The following is a 19,747-nucleotide window of genomic DNA, read 5'->3' as shown; positions in this document are numbered from 1 at the left end:
TTATTTTTTATTTACATTTTATGCTTCTTAAACCAGTGATTCTGAGAAACACATCAGACGTCTATGACACATGTTTAGACTATAGAGATTTTACTTCAGGTGGACTGTGGCAACCAAGCACTGCACATAATTTTTACACACTGACAAATCTGAAACCTGAGTAAGTGTTTGTCTATTTTTTTTTTTTTTTTACAAAAAAAAAAGGTCTTATTAGACTTAATATGAAACACATTCACCTGAAAAGTACAGAAACATGTTTTTTTTTTTATCAACAAATTAAAATAAAAAAATATGTCTGAATTGATTGTAAAGAGTAAAAACACTGTCAATGGAGTAAGAAACATATCTATACAGAGTTTCTTAACATAAAAATACAGTTTTGTTAATTTCTTCACTTCCATTTAAGTCTACTGCCTGATCAAAAAACTTACCAGTTTAGCACAAGAGAGCACATTCAGTGGACCTGTACATCCCTCTCTCTGAGTTTCAGACAGGATGTCTGGCTGTGGACGGACTAAAAAGTGTGAATTTCTCCATCATGTTTATTTCCCCGCAGAAGCCTGATCCTAAACTGCTTAACTTTCTGTTTTATTATCTGAGTGCTGCACAGACGCTGAACAATGTCCTTCATTAAAACTGTTTGTGCAGTATCTTTGTTTGTCAATTCTGGATAGACTTCACCAGAAAACATTCTCTGGTGAAATTTTCGGAAGTGTATTGCATTCACTTGAAGAAAAAAAAACAACTCAGGTTTTTCAGAGTAATTTATTCTTTGGTTTGTTTTCTGTGGTAATTCATTTTGTTTTTCTGATTAATGATTTTTTATTGGTTTGTTTTTAGTTATAATTATTTCTGTTTTATGAGCTGTTTTTTTGTGGTAATTAATTTTGTTTTTCTGATTAATATTTTTTATTGGTTTGTTTTTTGTTATAATTATTTCTGTTTTATGAGTAATTTTTTTGTGGTAATTAATTTTTTTTTCTGATTAATATTTTTTTATTGGTTTGTTTTTTGTTATAATTTTTTTCTGTTTTTATGAGTAATTTTTTTCCTCCTGTTTTTAGGAGTAATTTTTTTCCTTAAGTATCGAGCTACTTCGAAATCCCGCGAGAACCTCCAACCTGCTGTTTTTATGAGTAATTTTTTTCCTCCTGTTTTTAGGAGTAATTTTTTTCCCCCCTGAAGTATCGAGCTTCTTCGAAATCCCGTGAGAACCTCCAACCTGCAGACGACTCCCGTGGATGTGTGGTGGCCCCTGTGTCCCGCACGGATCAGAGATCCTGTTCGGCACATATATGCCTCATCCTTAACTTTCTACTGGCTTTCCAGTGTAGAAGCAATGCATTTTTTAATGCCACATCTTCGTCTATTCCTGACGTATTACATTGAAAAATAGGCTTATATAAAATATAAGCTTAAAGTCGGAAACAGAACAAGGGTATTATACCCTGTGTGTGGCTAATACCTTACTTTCATTGAACCGGTACAGACCGGTGGAAAATCAAGAATAAGGCATATAGCCTATGTGCAGGACACAGGAGCCACCACACATCCACGGGAGTGTCTGCAGGTTGGAGGTTCTCACGGGATTTCGAAGAAGCTCGATACTTCAGGAAAAAAAATTACTCCTAAAAACAGGAGGAAAAAATTACCACGAAAAACAGAAAAAAAATAACTAAAAACAAACCAATAAAAAAATATTAATCAGAAAAACAAAATTAATTACCACAAAAAATTACTCAGAAAAACAGAAAAAAATAACAAAAAACAAACCAATAAAAAATATTAACCAGAAAAACAAAATTAATTACCACAAAAAACAAACCGAAGAATAAATTACTCTGAAAGGAGCCATCTACCTGATCACCAGTACAAGGTTAAAAAAGCCAGAACAGTGGTATGGAGATCATGTTTGGCTGCATAAGTGCCCTTAGTTTGGTCAGATGATGCATCTGTGACTGCTTTATTAATGCTGAACCATATACATAAACAGTTTGAGGAGCAACATGTCCTGACATACAGATAGTGTCTTTTAACTGTTACATTATACAGAAAGATGCCAACAACAACATTCTGCACAGATAACAGCAGCATGGCTCTGTAGTAGTAGTAGAGTCCAGGTGATAAACTGACTCGTGTCACAGGAAAGCTTTCAAACAAAGAAACTGGAGTTTGAAGTCCCAAATGTTAAGTCTTGTTACAAACAGCACAAGGGATAACGAAAATAAAAAAATACACATACAGCACATTATCATGACTGTAGATGACATGAAGTTCCACATGTTTTCGAGGGCACTAAGACATGTTAATCATGTTTTACCCAGCCAAGAGGGCTCTTAAGCATGTGTTTTGGATCCCGAGAGGGCTTTTTATTTGCATTTTAGCTCCCAAAAGACTCTTGAGTGTGCATTTTGGCTCCAAAGGGAGCGCTTTAGCAACCTTTTTTTTTTTTTTTTTTTACATTTGGGCCCCTTTGTGTACATCACAGCACCAGAGAACCTCACCCAACTATTTTCAACCCAGTTACTGGCATTAAATAAGAAATGAGCAACATTTATCATTAAACAATTACATTTTTACAGTTCCAACACCTCAGACCTGGTCTTTCTCAACTTTTAATAAAAATGTCAGCTTCAAAGGATTTCTAAATTATCAAATTCTGTTGATCCATTTGAGAATTGGAGTTGTACATTTATTGGGTCACAGCTCATAATATTTTCATCACCTTCACAGGGTTGTCATTCTAAACCTAGATCTGAAAAATCAGGTTACCTTCGTTGTAGAAAAAAATCCCAAGAGGAGAAGTTTTAAAGGCAACTTTTTTTTATTTATTGGCAAATGCTTTGAATAAGGTTGTAGCAATGCGTCTATGTACACCCCTCCAAACAGTGACCATGTCAGAAAGCCTAAAGAAAAACACACTTTGTAATACAGCTCGATTATATGATCGTTTATACGCACACATTTTTTTTTGTTTGTTTCAAACATACACATACACATTTTCAGTTTTTGGTTTGGGAAACATCTAAAAAGACTTGTAAAGGAAAACAATACAATTATATCTAATGCGTAAAATCAATATACATTTATAAAAAAAAAAAAAAAGTCAAAACATGCAAGATCTGTAGTGCATCACAACCTTTTTTCTGTCTATAAAGTCTTATTAAACAAAGGCAGACAGACGAACGTACAGAGAGAAAGAGAGCAGCAGAGCTCTAGAGAAAAGGAGCAGATAGAAAAAGAAGAAGAGAGAATCGTTACATAGTTACAGTAATCCTAAAAAAAATCTATGCCAACTTTTTTATATTTGTATTAATTTATGTGCAAAAGAAGCTCATTCATTTCCAACATTAAATACATTTTATTTCGTCTAATGTTCGACTCTACGCTACCATGACACACTCAGCGTTCTTACAAGCTGTCTTCAGAGGAGAAAATGATATTAAAGCAGGGCCCGGTTCACCTCACCTCCACTGGAAAGCTTGTCTGGGATCTGATTACTTCCCTGGCTTTCACTTCTGCCGAGCTCAGGCTGTGTCAGCTCTGCTCCATGTACAGAATGGGATAAATTTTATTGGCGTGTTGCTGCGTTATCCAAAGTGAAATCACACAGTGTGTCAAAACATCCCGTCCTGTAAGCATGCTAATTGCTTGTGACCCTTTGTTTGCTTGTGTGGAGGCTGTTTCCCTTCATTTGCTGCTAATCCAAACCAGTTTGAAGCCAGATTATTGCTTGCTCTGATCATTTTGAAATCGCACATTCATGTTTTTTTACTCTTGGGACAATCTGAAGCGTGAAAGGCAAGCAAGAATTTAACATAAGACTGTTTGGGCAGAGTACATCCTTTGTGTTTCCCCTAAATCTTCTGCACCTGATTGGTCAGTTGTGACATTTAGTGTGTGTTTACATATGTGAGAGCTTTGTGCAGGTCAGGAAGACAGGTGAGTAGTGATATTAAAGGTGTATAGAAAGATATCAGTCTGTGAACATGCCTGACAGTGTGTAGCAGAGTGAGGCTAAAGTTGCTAACGCTAAATTCCCTTCTGCGATTGACAGTTAGTAAATTACAGTAGTTTACAGGGGGAACCTTAAAGTGTATGATGGGAAAATATTGCACATGAAGAATTACTGTAAATGTTTTATATTTACGAGTATTACAGTCATCGTTAACCTGATTGTCAGCGACTCTGCAGCCAGTGGTGAGTTGGCAAGTTGAGCTTCAGGCTGACGGTAAATGTATGATTCAAACAAACCCAGAACTCGCTTTACAACGCTAACTAAACTACCGCTAATATCTCAAACAAAAGACAGGAATTAAAAATGCTAAAATGTGAGTTAAAAAAGTTAAAAAGTAAAACAACAACTTTAAGAATCTAACGTCTAGCTTGTACTACGGCTAAAGGAGAGAATGGGCTGACACAGCTATGAACCCTGCTGTGTTTAGTAAGGGCTAAAACTTCATCATCTGAACTTCAATCGACCGCCTCGTTTTACGTTTTTATTTTGTAAAATTTCAGGGATTACATCAGTTTGACTCCCAGAATCCAAACGCATTGGTTGTTTTAGTCCCACCTCTTCCAAACAGCCTGCGTGGGCTAAAATAAACGTAAAGGTAGAAACTCTCAGATATCACAGGTAGGATGAGTCTGAGGGCAGGAGAGACACTCGTGTCCTCTGGTTTCTGTAGCTAGTGTTGCATTTACTGACCAATGTGAAGAGGGTGCTTTACTACGACAGAGAGGGGCACAAAGGGGGTGTCTGTCACACAAACACTGACTAGTCAGTCAGAAGGGAGGTGCTGCTACGTGGGCCTGCATTGCAACAAAGTGGAGAGGATCATGGAGTTGGTGGTTTCTGGTCGGGTTCTGGCACCACATACCCCGTTTTCCCCTCACACGCCCCCCTTTCTACCCTCTCCCCTTCCTCCCTGCACCTGAAGTCATCCCATCTCCCATCTCCCGTCCTCCCACCCCCCTCCTCTCCCTCCCTAGCAGCCGAAGGTCTCCTGCGAGGCGTAGACCATGTAGAGGAAGCCGTCCTCGTCTCTCTCCTGCTCATAGATCTCAGAGATGGGAGTGGACACAGACACCATGCTGTGCTGGTTCACCAGCAAGAAGAAGGCCTGAGTGGGGTTCAGCTGCAAACGGCGCCTGAGGGAGACATTTAAAGACAAAAGACATGAGTTTCTAAATCAGAATCAGAATCACTTTATTAATTCCGGGGGGGAACTAGGTATTGCCACTGCTCTTCACATAACACAGCAGTCAAAAAATGAGATGTAATAGGGTCATAATATATGTGATAGATATACAACAAAATAAGCAGTTAAGTATCAGTAAGTATGAGCATAAGCGATAAGTACTAAACCAGATAAAAAAAAAGATAAATTAAGAGGTAAGACAAGACAAGATGAACTATTTTAAACAGATATTGCACTAAGTGAGATATATTACACAAATGTTGCCCATAAACTGTTTTTTTTTGTTACAGGTGAGTTGGTTACTAAAATAAAAACCACACACACCCATTCAAAGTACTCACTAAATTCATTTTTTTAGAGTTCTGTCTATTTAAGCTGTGTATGCCCTGCTTATCGCATTCTAGCTCTGCTGGTGCTGGTCTTAGGTTCACCAGGTTTTGAAGTGTTGATTTTTTTTATTTTGTCTTTGAGTAGTCTTTGTTTATTTGTGCAACACTTATCATGTACTAAATGAGAGTTTTGTTGGGTCACCTGTTGCACAAACTAACTACTCACCTTGGGCGGTAGTCTGACACAACTGATGCAAGTTGTTAAGATACAATCAAAACCATTTTTCAGCATTTTGCACAGCCAAAAAAAAGCAAATAAGACAGGTGAAAGATACTTAACCATTTATCCCCATAACCCATGACTCTCAGGGGACTTATGTCCACACTAACAAAGTAATATCTAAAACGTGTATTAACTATAAAACAAGAAAATGAAAATTTTACTCATATTTTTTAAGTACAGAAATTTTATCGCTGTAATCCTCAAAAATGTTAATGCGAAAACCGTGATGACTTCTATTCAACGTAGGAAGCAATGTGAACAACCGTGGTCCGGATTGTAATGTTTTTGTTGTTTATGCTTTATAATAGATTTCTGCAAACACACTGGTGGGAGGAAGCAGTACTCTGGGGCATACTGAAAATACAATAAGAAAGTGTAACTCCCCAGATTTTATTTTCCAAAGGAATGATTCGATCAGTCTTATCTTGTTTCAAAACCACTGACACAATGACGCTTCATTTAAAAAAAACCTTACAAGTACTTAATTTACAGTAACTGTTTTTGATTTGACAGGACTAGAGTAAAGCCTTGGCCTCCTCTGTTGAGTCAGAAACCTTGATTTTATGTATTAGCTGTATATTTTTGTGTTGCATGTAAAAGCTTTCCCTGCTGTCAGCACACTTTCTTCATGTTTCACCTCCTTCCAGTCTCCTCTTTCCTCGCTCAGCTCTTTTTGTTCTGTCTCAACATTTCTTTGCTGTGCAGAGATCTAAGGCGAGCTGATGGATTTTTAATGCATTGAGGCAGAATGATTCTCCTGCAAATTGACTTTACATCATAAAATATCTGTCTTTATATTTCTGCCTCAGCATGTGAGGTTGATGATAATCAACAGCCCTATCAAAGCGTGCAGATATACGATGATAATTCTGCACTGCAGGACGCTCACATCCTGATTTACTGTCTCATAATTCTGCAGCTGACTCTGTTCTGACCCTCTGCTCCTCACATCTTTTGACACAGCATTGATTGTAAACAAACTGATGAACCACAGCCTCAGCAACCTGCTAAACGCACAAACACACTTCCTGCCACAGTTCTATGCACTAAAATACTCTCAGCACACATGCAAATTCAGATATTCAGCCGCCCTGTGTGCATGTGTGTGTTTTTACCTGATGATCTTCACCAGTTCACTCATGTTGACGTGGTCGGGTACCAGGAACTTGGTTTTGTCCAAAACGGGGAGCTGCTTCTCTCCCTTATATCTCTCAATGATCACCTGAAACAGACACCACACCTTGTTATATGTGAGTCATGTTCACACACTGTATATATATCACACTGGCTGTCAAACAGTGTAATTGACTTCACATTAAGTTAATTAAACAGGTAAAATAAAAAACCTGAATCATTTAAATTTACAGCTACTAGGTTGAGTTTTGAATCCTTCACTGTCCTGAATTGCTGTTCCCCGGGATTTACTGTTTTGCTGTCATGCAATACATTCACATCTCTGCAGAATGCGCAAATCCATGTCTGACAATGTTTGCAGCTGAATTTGTGCTTCATGCATGCTACCTGTTAGGGGTGTCCCAGTCCGATATTGATATCGGATATCGGTCCGATATAAGCAGTCCATTCCAGACCCCGCTCCTGCTGTTTTTATTGGATTTACTTAGGTTATTTTCTGGGTCTTCTAATTTATTCTTTATTTTATTTAATTACTAGTATATTCTTATGTTCAATGTTAAAATTTCTGTTACCCATTGGTTAATGATAAATGGGTCAGTTTTTCCTCATACCTACTGTTGCTGACTACTGTTCTTTGTTTGAATATCACTTAATCAAGCCTTTTCTAACATGACAGACAAACTACAAAATAAGTTATAAAAGTATGCATGTTTAATGCTGATATCGGTATCGGCCAATACTCAATGCTGCAGTATCGGTATCGTAACGGAAGTGAAGATGTAATATCGGGACATCTCTACTACCTGTATGACTCTGCTCCGCCCTCCATCACAGCCTCTAACTGCTTTATTTTCCTCACTTAAATGTTGGTAAATACTAGGGATGTCCTGGAGCAGATCGAGGCATTTTTTAACGATCGGGGGAGGGGGAATCAGAAACAGCCTGGGGCCTTAGCTCTTGTTTTTAATCATAATGTGTATAATCGCACATCTTCATTCATTTTAGAATAGAACTTTATTTGTCATTATAACAATTACTACGAAATTGCAAACAAGAAACTGCAACCTCATTGTCTCACACATACAAGGTTATCTTGTGGTGCACCACTGAGAAGCTTTATTTTTATTTTGTTGATCCAATGCTGCACTAAGTGGAGAAAAAAAGCTATATCCATGTTGGATAGGATGCTACCTTCATTTAAATAAAATTTAAAAAACTGTAAAGGACAACTTGGGAAATATCGGGATCAGCAGATACTCAAAATGAAAAAATAGGAATTGGATCCGGAGCAAAAACAAAAAACGTGATCAGGACATCCCAAGTAAACACTGTTGTCGTTGTTTGTTATGTCCCTTTGGGGTCTGGTTAAGATATACACGTTGTGATTATGTTCTTTGCAGACAGTTTTATAGCTACAGTAAACACTCTTAATGCGTCTCATCTGTGAGCTGTTAGTAGGGAGCTCTACTCCACTTTACAAAAACAGACACTGTAAATGTCCTTTTCAAAACCACACACCACAACACACTTCCTCTGGATTATTGATATTAATCAGTTAAATATTTTATTTTAAGTCTATACATTGCTTTCTTTCTGTTTTTAATGAAATTTCTCTTTATTTAACCTTTCATTACTTTTAACGCCATGAAGTGATATTAAAACAGGTACAGTGATTGTTTGATCATCACTGTTGTTGTAATGACACTGGAAATTACAGTATCACGACAGCTCATGTCTACATTATGTACTTGGCGCACTCACTCAACCCTCTGCTTTCTTCACATCAGTGAGCACAGAAACATTAAGTTCACAGAGTGAGACGGGAGCATGTTCAAACGTTTACACCATGACACAGGTATCATTCACAGGAAATATGGGTAACAGCGTCTGCACTGCGGCGTCTTAAAGAGCAGTGAGGTGTGGTGTCATAAAATCTGGTCTTAGCAGCAGCTTACAGGGATCTTGTTGGGGTGCTGGTCACGGATCTGCTGGACCTCTTTGCACCGGTCAGCTGTGGACAACAAGAGACACAATTCATACACAGCAAGCTAACAAAGACGACAGCCATTAAAAACAGACAAACTAAAAAATAAAGCTCTGATTCTGCGCTCAAACAAGCCGTCAGCCTGGTTTTTGCTTTCATGCTAAACGAGGAATGTTTTCATATCCAGAGTACTAACACTTTCTAGCTCTTATCTATTTTGGGAATGAGAACAAACAGGCTTGAATACATTTTTTAAGACCTCTGTTACTCAGACACTTGTAAAATTGTGTCACTATTTATATCCTTAATTCCATGTTATTCAAACCTCGTTTATAACTGCTGATAAAAAAGACATCAGAGCAACAGAAAAATCAAGTCGTAACAGGAACTTATCAAAAATGGAGAGGAAATATGTTAGTCATGTGCCAGCCTGACGGTGAGCTCAAAAAGACCTTTTTTTCTTTTTGTCATAGAGAGATACTAAAACAAAGAGGAGGAAAGTCTCCTCCCACCTGATGGAAACCCTCCCTGCATGTTTGGCCTGATTCCCAGTGCATTCATTTCTGGCTCTGGGTTTGTTTTCTGTCACGAATCCAGAGAAGTAAAAAAAGAACTAGACTTTGTAATGATGGCTCAGCCTGCTGGTGAACTTAATGCCTTTACTTTGCTCATAATTTTCACTGTGCCAGGCATGAGAATCACACTGAGTTAAAAACTTTGCCATGCTCTCTGTCCTGCCTCTTCCACTTTTCCCCCTTTCCTCAAATTAAAATCCCATCTATGAGGTCAGGATTATCAGGATTTTCCCATCTTATCTCTTCCAAAATTTAGAGTGATTTTAGAAATTCCTCAAAGTAACATCTCAAATAAAACAGCACAGAGGGCAGGCCACACTAGGGTGAAAAACACCTAAGGCAGAGAGAATGATTCTGCATTTTATGAGCTAGAAAAGACAGAATCTTTAAAATGTGTTCAAACCCAGTAGTTGATTATCAAAATGATCTGAATACTCAGTAAATGACTCACTGTTACAGCTTTAAGTATTCTTTGATCCTAAGTGAGGACAAAAACACTAAGTTCCTGGTAGAAGTTTCCAGTGATCTGACTCGGTGTCGGGTGAGGTGAGAAACTTAATTGCAGCTGCTGTGAGTATCTTCCCAAGGATCAAGGTTCGAGTAATTGCAACACAAACTCAACAACTCAGATGTTTATGTCACTAGGAAGTCAAGCTTTCTTTTAAAATTTGTAACTCTGCTGATTTGGCAATTGTTACCTTTATAACCAACTATAAAACTAGAGAACGACTTAACAGATAAAAAAAGAAAGAAAGAAAGAAGTAAAAAGAAAAGAAACATTGTGAGGTCACTCAAAGGTTCCCTAAGATCCTTATTCTGCCTGGGAGTTAATGTTACCCTTAATAAAAAAAAAACTTCTTTTTAGAAATTTTTGTAAAGTGTGTGAGAATAACTGTTTAAACTCTTTGTATGTGTTTACTTGGATGTATTTTGCAATAATGCATATGATCTGAGAGCAAATATTGCCTCCATACCAAGGTTAAAATAGTTTTGGATTTGTCATTATAGTTTAGTTTTAGTTAGCTTTGACATATTTTTCCATTATAGTTTAGTTTTAGTTAGTTTTGACATTTTTTTCCATTATAGTTTAGTTTAAGTTAGTTTTAGTTATTTTTGACATTTTTTTTCCATTATAGTTTAGTTTTAATTAGTTTTAGAGCGGGCATTCTAGTTTTTATTTAGTTTTAATTTTTGCAACAAGGCTTAGTTTTAGTTTAGTTTTTTATACCTTATTAACCAGGTGCAGGATTCAAAAAGGTCAGAGTAAATATTTTGTAATACTGTTTATTTTCAAGTCCAACATAGTGCTCACTGCTCAGTCAATGCTGATACTGAACTGTTGGCTGCTGCCTTAAACTTAAGAAAATGATATAAACTCAATATAAAAATATAAACATAAGTTATATAAAATAATGTTAACATGAATTAAATAAATATAATAAAAACATTAATTATTTAAAACAATATAATATGAGCTTTAATGATTAGAAACGTGGACTCTGTAACAATAAAGTCAGACTCACATGAAATTAAACTATTACAGATGCTCTGATTCATTGCTTCTCTACGTTTGGTCGCTGCACAGCGCACAGCCAGTCAGTGCAGTAAACAAGCACGTCCCAGTATGTCGCTGTGATGGTGCTGTACGGCGCTGACAACTGCTGAAAACTATTGTAAAATTGGTTGGGAAAATGTGTCGGATTAATTTAAATCCTCAAGGCTGTTAATATTGTCAAAAACTATAACTAATGACATTTTGTCTTTAATTTTGGTTAGTTTCAGTTAGTTTTGTGAACATAAGATACAGTTTTAGTTTACTTATCGTTTTTGTTTTCTTTTCTAGTTTGTATTAGTTTGAGTTAACTGCAATGTATTTTAAATTTTAGTTTTCCTTTTTAGTTTTGTTTTAGTTAACCATTATAACCTTGCTCCATACCTGTTAATTCCCCTCATTAGCGTCCTGATGTTTTATAACACCTCTATCTAGTTTTACCACACACACTGTCTTCTCTACTGAGACAAATGGCCCTTTTTTCAGAAATCCAAGAGACACTGGCTGAGTTCAAAGATCAAATGGCTTTCAGGTGTAACTGCGAAGTGTGAATGCTTTCTTTGTTTTGGTCTTGACCTGTTTTTGTTCCTCAGTTAAGGTAGAAAACAGCTTTTGCCACGTCACCTTATGTACTTAAACTGTTGGGAGTATTTTCGAAACATCCTTTTCAAGACTTGCTTTCTAATTTCATTCTTCACAAGAGGGAATGATATATTTAAAGTTCAAAACAAGAATTTTGTTTCTCATGCTGTGCATTAGTTACAAACACTTTATACTTTAAGTGTGGATTTACTCTTAACAAGCCTGCCAACATTCATTTATAAAACACACTCAACATAACTACTTATTTAGCTAACTAATCCAACTAGTAAACTAATCCATCAGTTCACTCTGGGCAATGTTTTTCATTCCCTGTTAGATACTGGAGCAATGTGTGTCAGTGTGGCACTGAGCGCACCAGTAGGCACACAGCAATGGAGCACATAATAACTCAGATTAGCAGGTCATTACAAGGCTAGCTTGTCACTATGTTACATATTAACTATCTCTGGATAAGGATTACTTTATCCAGATGTTATAAGCCAATATAGTGACACGGTTACTGTTCTTTTTCTTCTCTGTGACACTGTTGTTTATCTCCATATTTTCCTGTGTGACCACATTATGTAATGGACTGGGTCTGGGCTCCTCCCTACCCAGCATAGGGGCCGTCTTTTGGCTTCATATTACAACATAAATCACTGAACACGTGTACTGGGATAATGTGTCAGCACATGTTGTTTTTGCTTCAAGCAAACATGAAATGTTTACTGCTTAAGTCGTCCAGCTAGCTTACCTTGGCGCTAGCTGCTTGTGTAGAAAGGCTGACAGGCCTTGCTAGCTTCGAGGCTCACTAAGCTAACGTGACAGTGACCCAGATGGCCTAAAAACTTTAGCAAGCAAATACATGATATAACATTCGACTCAGAGGTTCAAACTGTATTACTATGGGGGATTTTGTGAGGTGGATTTTGGTTACTATAAAAACAATATTAATTTTACTCTTGATTTGCACAAAAATGCTCCTTAAAAAAATTAGCCGAGCTTGACGCATGTAAACGTACGCTCTGTATTATTTAAACTATGGATAATTCACATAATTTTTTGCTGGTATGAAAAACTAGAAAGAACAACAACTTAGAAACACTCTAAGAACACTTGTCAACAAACTAAGTAAGCTAGGTGGCTAGCAGGCCAGTGTTATGCCGAGTTGTGCTGCCTTATTAAAATTGTTACAGTAGCGCAACTGCAAAGCAGAGCCTAAAATTTCCCAATTTTTTTTACGTATTATTACAAAAAAGGCGAGTCTATTCTAGAAGTATGGCAAAAATGTTTTACCACTGTATCATATCATCTTTAAGTAAAGTTTTAAGAGAAGACGATCTCACTAGACTGTTACCAATTAATGCTCCTAGGATAGTATCGCCATGACCATTACTGACTCTATTTTCATATACAAGCTAAAGGGAAAATGTTATGCTACTCTTTCTCAGAAGATTTCAGAATAAAAAGTATCCAATATGAACATTATCGTTCAATAAATGATGCTCCCAGTTGCGTGAAGGGCCCAGGATTAGAGCTTTGCACATGCGCAGCAGCAAAACTCGCTCGGTAGCACAATTCGATAGAACACCAGGCCGAGCTTCTCCGCTCAGCAGTTAGCTTTTTAGACAACATAGCATTGGTGATTTCTTACCAAATGTCCTCCTTTGTTTGAAGGGTCTGTCGGACGGCATCTCTAACAGTGTTATTACACAGTTATAACCCTATTAATAAGCAGTAAAACTGCTTATAACGCAACTCAATCACAAAGAAACCGAAGACTGTCTCTGCTTGTCCCTCTGTTCTCAGTCTGAAGCCAAAACAGCTCCAGACAAACAAAGCAAGTAAACCGAGGAGCTGACGTCATATGCTGGATTTAAAGGGGACGTTCACCATTTACCGCGAGAACTTGCTGTTCTAAACTTTTATTAACTATGTAATAACTTCATTTATCCAAATGTATTTAGTGTAAGCTTTCACTTTCAATTATTACTTTCCACCATATCTAACTTCAAGCCAGTAAGAACAGGGTCATGTTGTACTGTCAGGAAATGATGCAAGTTTTACAGACACAGTTGTCATACCAAGCTGTGTCATACTTACATAAAACAAACAATACAGGAGAGCTTCTGACAAAAAAAGAAACATTAAAAGAAATGAGAAAACCTTTTTTCTTCTTTAACTACAGAGAGTCTCATGAAATATGGTTTCTGAAAACCTTCTATAGTGTTTGTAAGGAGAAAAAATAAAACTTCTTGGAAGAAATTTAAGCTTACACAACAAACTGAAATTAAAAACTGATGTCAGCAAACCAACAATAGCAAATGAAACCACCAGGAAGAAGAGCAAATTATTTTTACGCATTTGTAATCCCAGTTAGATAAAAGAGGTTGGTTCAAGGAATTAACAGCACACTGCAGAAACTGCATTTTCTATATATTTTTTCCTCTCACTGTACACTCATTTGGAGATGCATGGGCAATGTGTACACAAGACTAGCAACGAGTTAACTGATTGTTTTCGTCCACAGGGGGTGCCAAATCAAACAAAGGGAGACTTTTTAGCTGATTAAAAAAAACTAAAATGACCATTGATACCACTATAACCAAGAAAAGTGGAGTGGTGCTCAACAGAGACAAATTAATTTACAAAATTCTACATTTCCCAAGCGCTACAGTGTCTTTTAGATCATGTCAGCTTATTGTTACAGTTTTATGGGACATGGGTTAATTTCTTTTAAGATGTGGAGATAGTACCTCAAATAAATTGTCATGATACTGAATGACTTAATGGATAACAGGCTGTTATTTTTAGCTCGTCACATTGCCCCATATTGGCCTTCAGAATTGTATTTTATTCCCAAAGAATTACGAATATATATGTATATTTATGAATCTGTTCACTGGTATTAGAAATACAAAGTAAATGGTGAATGACAACAGCATTTTGCACTTTTTTTATTTCAGAATAAGTCAAAAAGAACTGCAGGAGGCATCAAATGGTGAGAGCAGAGAAGTGTTTTAGTGTTGTTTCTCTGCTCATCCAAGAAATACTGAACTTCAACATCTTGTGCCAGCAAATCAATAAATAACAAACCAAAGTTTTCCACTACTAAGACAGATTTTGGAAAACACCCTCAGTTGTCAACAGTCATGCCCTATCTCTTTTGTACACTGCACTTCATAAACACCTCTCCAGTTCCCTACATGTTGTGTTTTAATGGGTTTGTAGATGAAATTAACACAGAGAACATAACATCTGAATGCATTTACAGAGAAGACAGCTGGAATGCTTAAACATATGGGGGGAAAAGACATTTGGCTGCACAGTGATTGCCTGCTGCAGAGTTGATCCTCTTTCAAATCCTCTAGTTGTTTCTTGCTGCAGCAGGCGCATAAAAAGCTTCAGGAGAACCAGTTTTTTTATGTAAAAGAAAAATGTTTGACTGTAATGGTACAGGAGGCAAACAAAGAAAATAAAATGTAGAGCAGCAGGTTCATCTTCAGTCTGCAGGGTTCTGGATGACGATCAAGAAATAGTCCTTATCTGTGAAGAAGAAGACAAAATACATTTAATTTAATTTAATTTATTCATTTATTTGATTAGGACAGTACACATCAATCAATAATTTCGAACACGTCATTGTAAATATGTCAGAATTAGCACAATAGCTAAATTTCATCCGTTGTCCTAAGGCAGGTGATCAAACAGGAAAAAACAAAATAAAACGACAACACTTTCCACAAGACACAAGAATAAAGAACACGCAGTTTTAACAAACAAGATTGACATAATGTGTAAACAACAGATAACTCACAATCTATCTAAAAACAGTAAAACATCAAGCTTTCTGTGGCATATGAAACATCAAATGATCCAATCACATGACCCAATCATATGACACAATTTCAGCATCTGGAAACACAAACAAACAAAATGCTTTGAATTTAATATGACTTTGCCTCAACTAACACTTAAAGATACTGTGTGCGTGGGAATATTTAGAGATATCTTCACCCTTGCATTGGTTAAGTGACAGTGGCCTCTAAAGACAAGCTGCTGGAATGCAGAAGAGTCTTATCCTCTATTTACAAAGTTTTTTTTTTTTACCATCAAATATGTCATTTTGTGCACAACAACTTCGACAAACAATCTTTTTGTGAAACCATTCTTTCATATTTTTCAAATGTGACTTGAACTCATGATTGAAATACTCATATGAACATCAAAAAATATATCAACCTCTTTCAGAAGCCACTTGGTTTTCAGAGAAGAAAGACAAAATTCTGTGCTTCCTCTTGTTTAGTACAAGTGACTTTTTACAGTAAACTGAAGCAGACAGGATTCAGCAGACTGAGACAGAAAGATCACGTTGGTTTCTTTGGAAGTTATGGTCTCGTTAGGATGAATGCCTCTCTTTGTTCTTCCCGACTAACTTTGTGAGATTCTCTTGAGCTGATAAAATCAAAATGCCTCCCTTTCAGATGAATATAAGATTCATTCAGGCACAAGATGATATCTGGGGATTTTGTGTGAATAAGGGCAGAATTTAAATCCATATTAGGCAGAAAAAAGCCATAGTAAAGCAATTTAACATTTTATCTGGACATCAATACACATAAAAGCATTTTGGACATGTGTTAAAAAGGTAAATAACAACTCTTAAAAAATCAAGTTGTTAATTAAATTTGTATGTACTTCTTCAGTGAGGATGCTTTATTCAAACAGGGCTTTATGTCAACTATTCAAACTGTGTGGACATAAAATATTTCTGTTTCATTTGGGTTAGAAGGCAAAGAGAGATCAGTGCATTAATGGAGTCTAAAAATTAATTTTATATGACCACACCTCATTGTAACAGTTTCTTTCTCACCTGGTGCGATCATGATCTCGTTCTTCTTTGAGCGCACTCGGAGGAAAGTGAGGTCGTTCTGGGGGTCGATGTCTCTCACTGTGCTCCTGGCCTTCGTCACCAGCTGGTGGATCAGTCCTGCATACTGCACCGTACTGGGGTTGTCCAGGGTTGTCTTGATCGGGATTCCTGTAGAAGGGAAGAGAGGAACACTTGATCTTAATTCAATCTGAGGTCAGAGTGTGAACAAGTTCAACTCAGGTTTGCGTTTTGTTTATAGGTAAATCAAATGTAACTTTGTGCAGCCTGAAACTTTCTGTTTTTCTAAGCAACCATGACTCACGAATGAGCGAAAAGGAATCAAGGCCTTGATCCAATTCAGCAGAAGAGCTAATGGAGCTCAAACTGATAAAAAGGTGAGTGCTCGTTCTGACAGAAAGGTGTCTGAACACAGAGCATCACAGCCTGTTATGACTGCGTGGCTACAGACTGGTTGGCATGTCCATGCTGACCCCTGTCCACCACTGAAAGTATCTATCAGGACTGGATCAAAGAAGGATGGAAGAAAGTAGACTGGAAGACCATGATGAGTTCAAGGTGATGGTTTTGCCTACAAATGTCACGAACTGCTGCTGACATCTTGGTGACAGATACCACACATTACTTTACGAGGTCTAGAGGAGTCTCATGAAGTTTGGGCTATTTCAGCTTGACCTGAAGTAAATACACAGTAAACAAAATATAGTAAGAAAGTAAATGATTCTTCGTGTTGATTTTCTTAGTAATCTCACCTTCTGAATTGACAATAATGATCCCCTGCACTCCTTTCTGGCCCTGGATTCTTTTCAGGGTTTCCTCCACTTCAGCCTGGAAAACGGCATCATCATTTAGCATGAGCATGACTTGTTTAACTAAAATGACTGAAAGTGCACAGCTATTACCACAAAGCAATTCAAGAACAGTACAACGTTCAACCGCGTTCATGAGGATAATTGAACTAGCTCGTTATAAAGTGTATGAACACCCTGTAAGAGGCTAAATGAACAGTTTGATCATGATCATTTGCCAACGCCCGACTAGCATTACAAAGCCTGACACAATTAGCGATTCATAAAAATCTCCCTATGGCATTAATATTTACTTCACTGACGACCTAAAAACAAACGTATTCACATTCTTACCATTTCAATCAAGATAAGAGAAATATGATTAAGAGAAAATTCTCCAGCAGAAAAATAGCTATCAGCTAACTGTATCGTTACCAAGAGAAGACAGTCGATGTACACATCCGGGTCAGCTGCCGCAATGCTGCGTTCACGTTCGGGAACAAAAGTGGGATAAATGACAACCTAATTTCGTGCGTTCTACACTCACAACTGTTAAAAAGCTACTGGATAAGCGCATTAAAAAATTGAAGTAGAAGGAGTAACGACACCCACTTTGAAGCAAAATAAATAAATAAATAAATAAATAAACTCTTCAAATTTAAAAAAAAAAATCTAGTCATAGCCCGCTGCTTTTGTCACATCCATTATCTCTAAATAAATTCAATAAATATCTATCTACAGTCTATGGTCACATTTTATGATTAAATTGCAAGGAAAAGTTTGTTTCTTTTCCCCCCACCTTTCATTTATTTATTTATTTATTTATTTTTTTACCGAGCATTTCTGTACAATATGTTTGTCAATAAGTCTATTTAAACATTTTAACACAGACTCCTGTTGACAGACAAAAGGATCTACTGTAAAGCAAACATTGTTTATGTGAAATAATTGATCAGAAATATTTGATGTATTGTATAATTTTTATTTATTTTTTGATTTGTTAAAAAAAAAGAACCAAAAAACAAAAAATCGAGAACAAAAACAAAAAAACAAAAAAACAAAAAACAAACAAACAAGCAAAGACACTTCTTTCATTTACTCAGAGGTCCTGGGAGGAACTGGCAGTGAAACCCATTTGAATTGTTCTCCATATTATACAGTCTATGATGCTCTATGATGATTTCTGAATGGTCCGTCTGGAAACCCAATATTACTATGTCTGTCCTATCAATAAAAAATGCAATATCAATTTTAAATCAACAACTACAACAACAATAATATAAATGATAATAATAATGATAATAATAGTAATAATCTTTGGCAGTGCGAGGGAGTGTGACGATCCTGCAAGAATCAGCATTGTACTGATTTTTTTCACAGTGAACTTTCATAAACATATGCAAAAAATACGAGTGTTAGAATAAAGCTTAACTAAAGTTTTCGTTGAAAAAGGAAACCTGCTACCTATGCATGCACAGTACAAGATCAGCAAAGAGATAAGACCTTCGTTTTGTCAACAGGGGGCACCACAAACCAAGAGTTCCTCTGAGGAGTTTTAAGTAGTGACTTTCTGTGTTGTTTCTTTTCTGCTAAAACACTTTCACAGGCCCGATTTAGCCAATTAGACGTGACTGTTAGAAAGTGGTGAAAAAACCCTTTTGAAGATAAGTTTTTAGTCACATTCACCCATTCATGCCATATTCATACATGTGTGACAAAGGATAGGATGTTATTCTAGCATTACCCCTGATAACATGTTGGCCCATTAGAGGTGCTAGAGTGCTGTGGGATTTATATTACTGTTACTTTTGCACTATTTGTGTTACTTTGATGTATTGCTATCCTGGCAATGGCAGCGCTTCATAATTACCACAGACAACATGGCTACATAGACTTACTAACTGAATATTACAGTGACCCACGTGTTCCCATGGGAGAGGGAGCTATTGACAAATTGAACACACTTAAAGAAAGCATCAAAAAAAAGAAAAAAAAGAAAATGCATGGCTGTTTTTCATCCAAGTCAACAAGTCACCCAGGTCATCTATCTCTGGTGTAACTGGGGTCCCCCACCTGTCTTGGAACGCTCCCTAGGAGCAAATACTGTTGTTTTCTTCAGATATATCTTAATGTTTTTTAATAGGACCTTTGTACTGTACCTGGCTGTAGGGAGAATTGCCCAGGGATAATTAGGGATAATTAAGTTGACCGTACCTTTCCAAGGCAGTATAGGAACTTGTGTGTGTGTGTGTGTGCCTCATATGAGAAAACATACATTTCACAGCAAAGGATTAGTACAACCATTACACCACTAATAATATAATTAAATCTTACCTGAAGTTGTTGGAGGGTCCTCCTGTTGGTAACCGTTTCAATTGAGTTATAGCCATTCACATTTGCATTTCATTATTCTTTTATTTTATTTTTT

The 19,747-nt window shown here is 36.8% G+C and overlaps 2 protein-coding genes across 2 annotated transcripts; both read right to left on the bottom strand.

Moving 5' to 3' along the window:
* Window positions 1–2,801: 2,801 nt before the first annotated feature.
* On the bottom strand, window positions 2,802–13,488 carry map1lc3a (microtubule-associated protein 1 light chain 3 alpha). Its single transcript, XM_074678226.1, has 4 exons — window positions 13,295–13,488; window positions 8,903–8,958; window positions 6,929–7,035; window positions 2,802–5,151 (listed from the first exon to the last, which is right to left on the bottom strand). The coding sequence occupies exons 1-4, from the start codon at window positions 13,332–13,334 to the stop codon at window positions 4,989–4,991; spliced, it is 366 nt and encodes a 121-aa protein (XP_074534327.1). The 5' UTR covers window positions 13,335–13,488; the 3' UTR covers window positions 2,802–4,988.
* Window positions 13,489–14,293: 805 nt separating this feature from the next.
* On the bottom strand, window positions 14,294–17,827 carry dynlrb1 (dynein, light chain, roadblock-type 1). The gene is made up of 4 exons (XM_074673227.1): window positions 17,674–17,827; window positions 17,284–17,359; window positions 16,514–16,681; window positions 14,294–15,186 (listed from the first exon to the last, which is right to left on the bottom strand). The coding sequence occupies exons 1-4, from the start codon at window positions 17,674–17,676 to the stop codon at window positions 15,143–15,145; spliced, it is 291 nt and encodes a 96-aa protein (XP_074529328.1). The 5' UTR covers window positions 17,677–17,827; the 3' UTR covers window positions 14,294–15,142.
* Between the last annotated feature and the right edge of the window lie 1,920 nt (window positions 17,828–19,747).

This window comes from Halichoeres trimaculatus, unplaced genomic scaffold (genome assembly GCF_033239565.1).
Source record: "Halichoeres trimaculatus isolate MK-OKI-2021-1 unplaced genomic scaffold, fHalTri1.1 fHalTri1_scaffold_1, whole genome shotgun sequence".
Lineage (NCBI taxonomy): Eukaryota > Metazoa > Chordata > Actinopteri > Labriformes > Labridae > Halichoeres > Halichoeres trimaculatus.
The sequence above is the reverse complement of the archived record's forward strand: the minus strand, read 5'-3'. Positions and strand labels throughout refer to the sequence as shown.

What these genes read in the sequence shown, in the direction of transcription:
- dynlrb1 (XM_074673227.1), bottom strand. An exon ending in CATTATTGTCAATTCAGAAG is followed by an intron (nt 16,682 to 17,283) that starts GTGAGATTACTA and finishes TCCCTTCTACAG; the next exon opens with GAATCCCGATCAAGACAACC. An exon ending in CGAGATCATGATCGCACCAG is followed by an intron (nt 15,187 to 16,513) that starts GTGAGAAAGAAA and finishes TCTTCTTCACAG; the next exon opens with ATAAGGACTATTTCTTGATC.
- map1lc3a (XM_074678226.1), bottom strand. Translation starts at nt 13,334, where the DNA reads ATGCCGTCCGACAGACCCTTCAAACAAAGGAGGACATTTG. An exon ending in AGCACCCCAACAAGATCCCT is followed by an intron (nt 7,036 to 8,902) that starts GTAAGCTGCTGC and finishes TGTCTGTTTCAG; the next exon opens with GTGATCATTGAGAGATATAA. An exon ending in GAACTGGTGAAGATCATCAG is followed by an intron (nt 5,152 to 6,928) that starts GTAAAAACACAC and finishes TGTCTCCCTCAG; the next exon opens with GCGCCGTTTGCAGCTGAACC.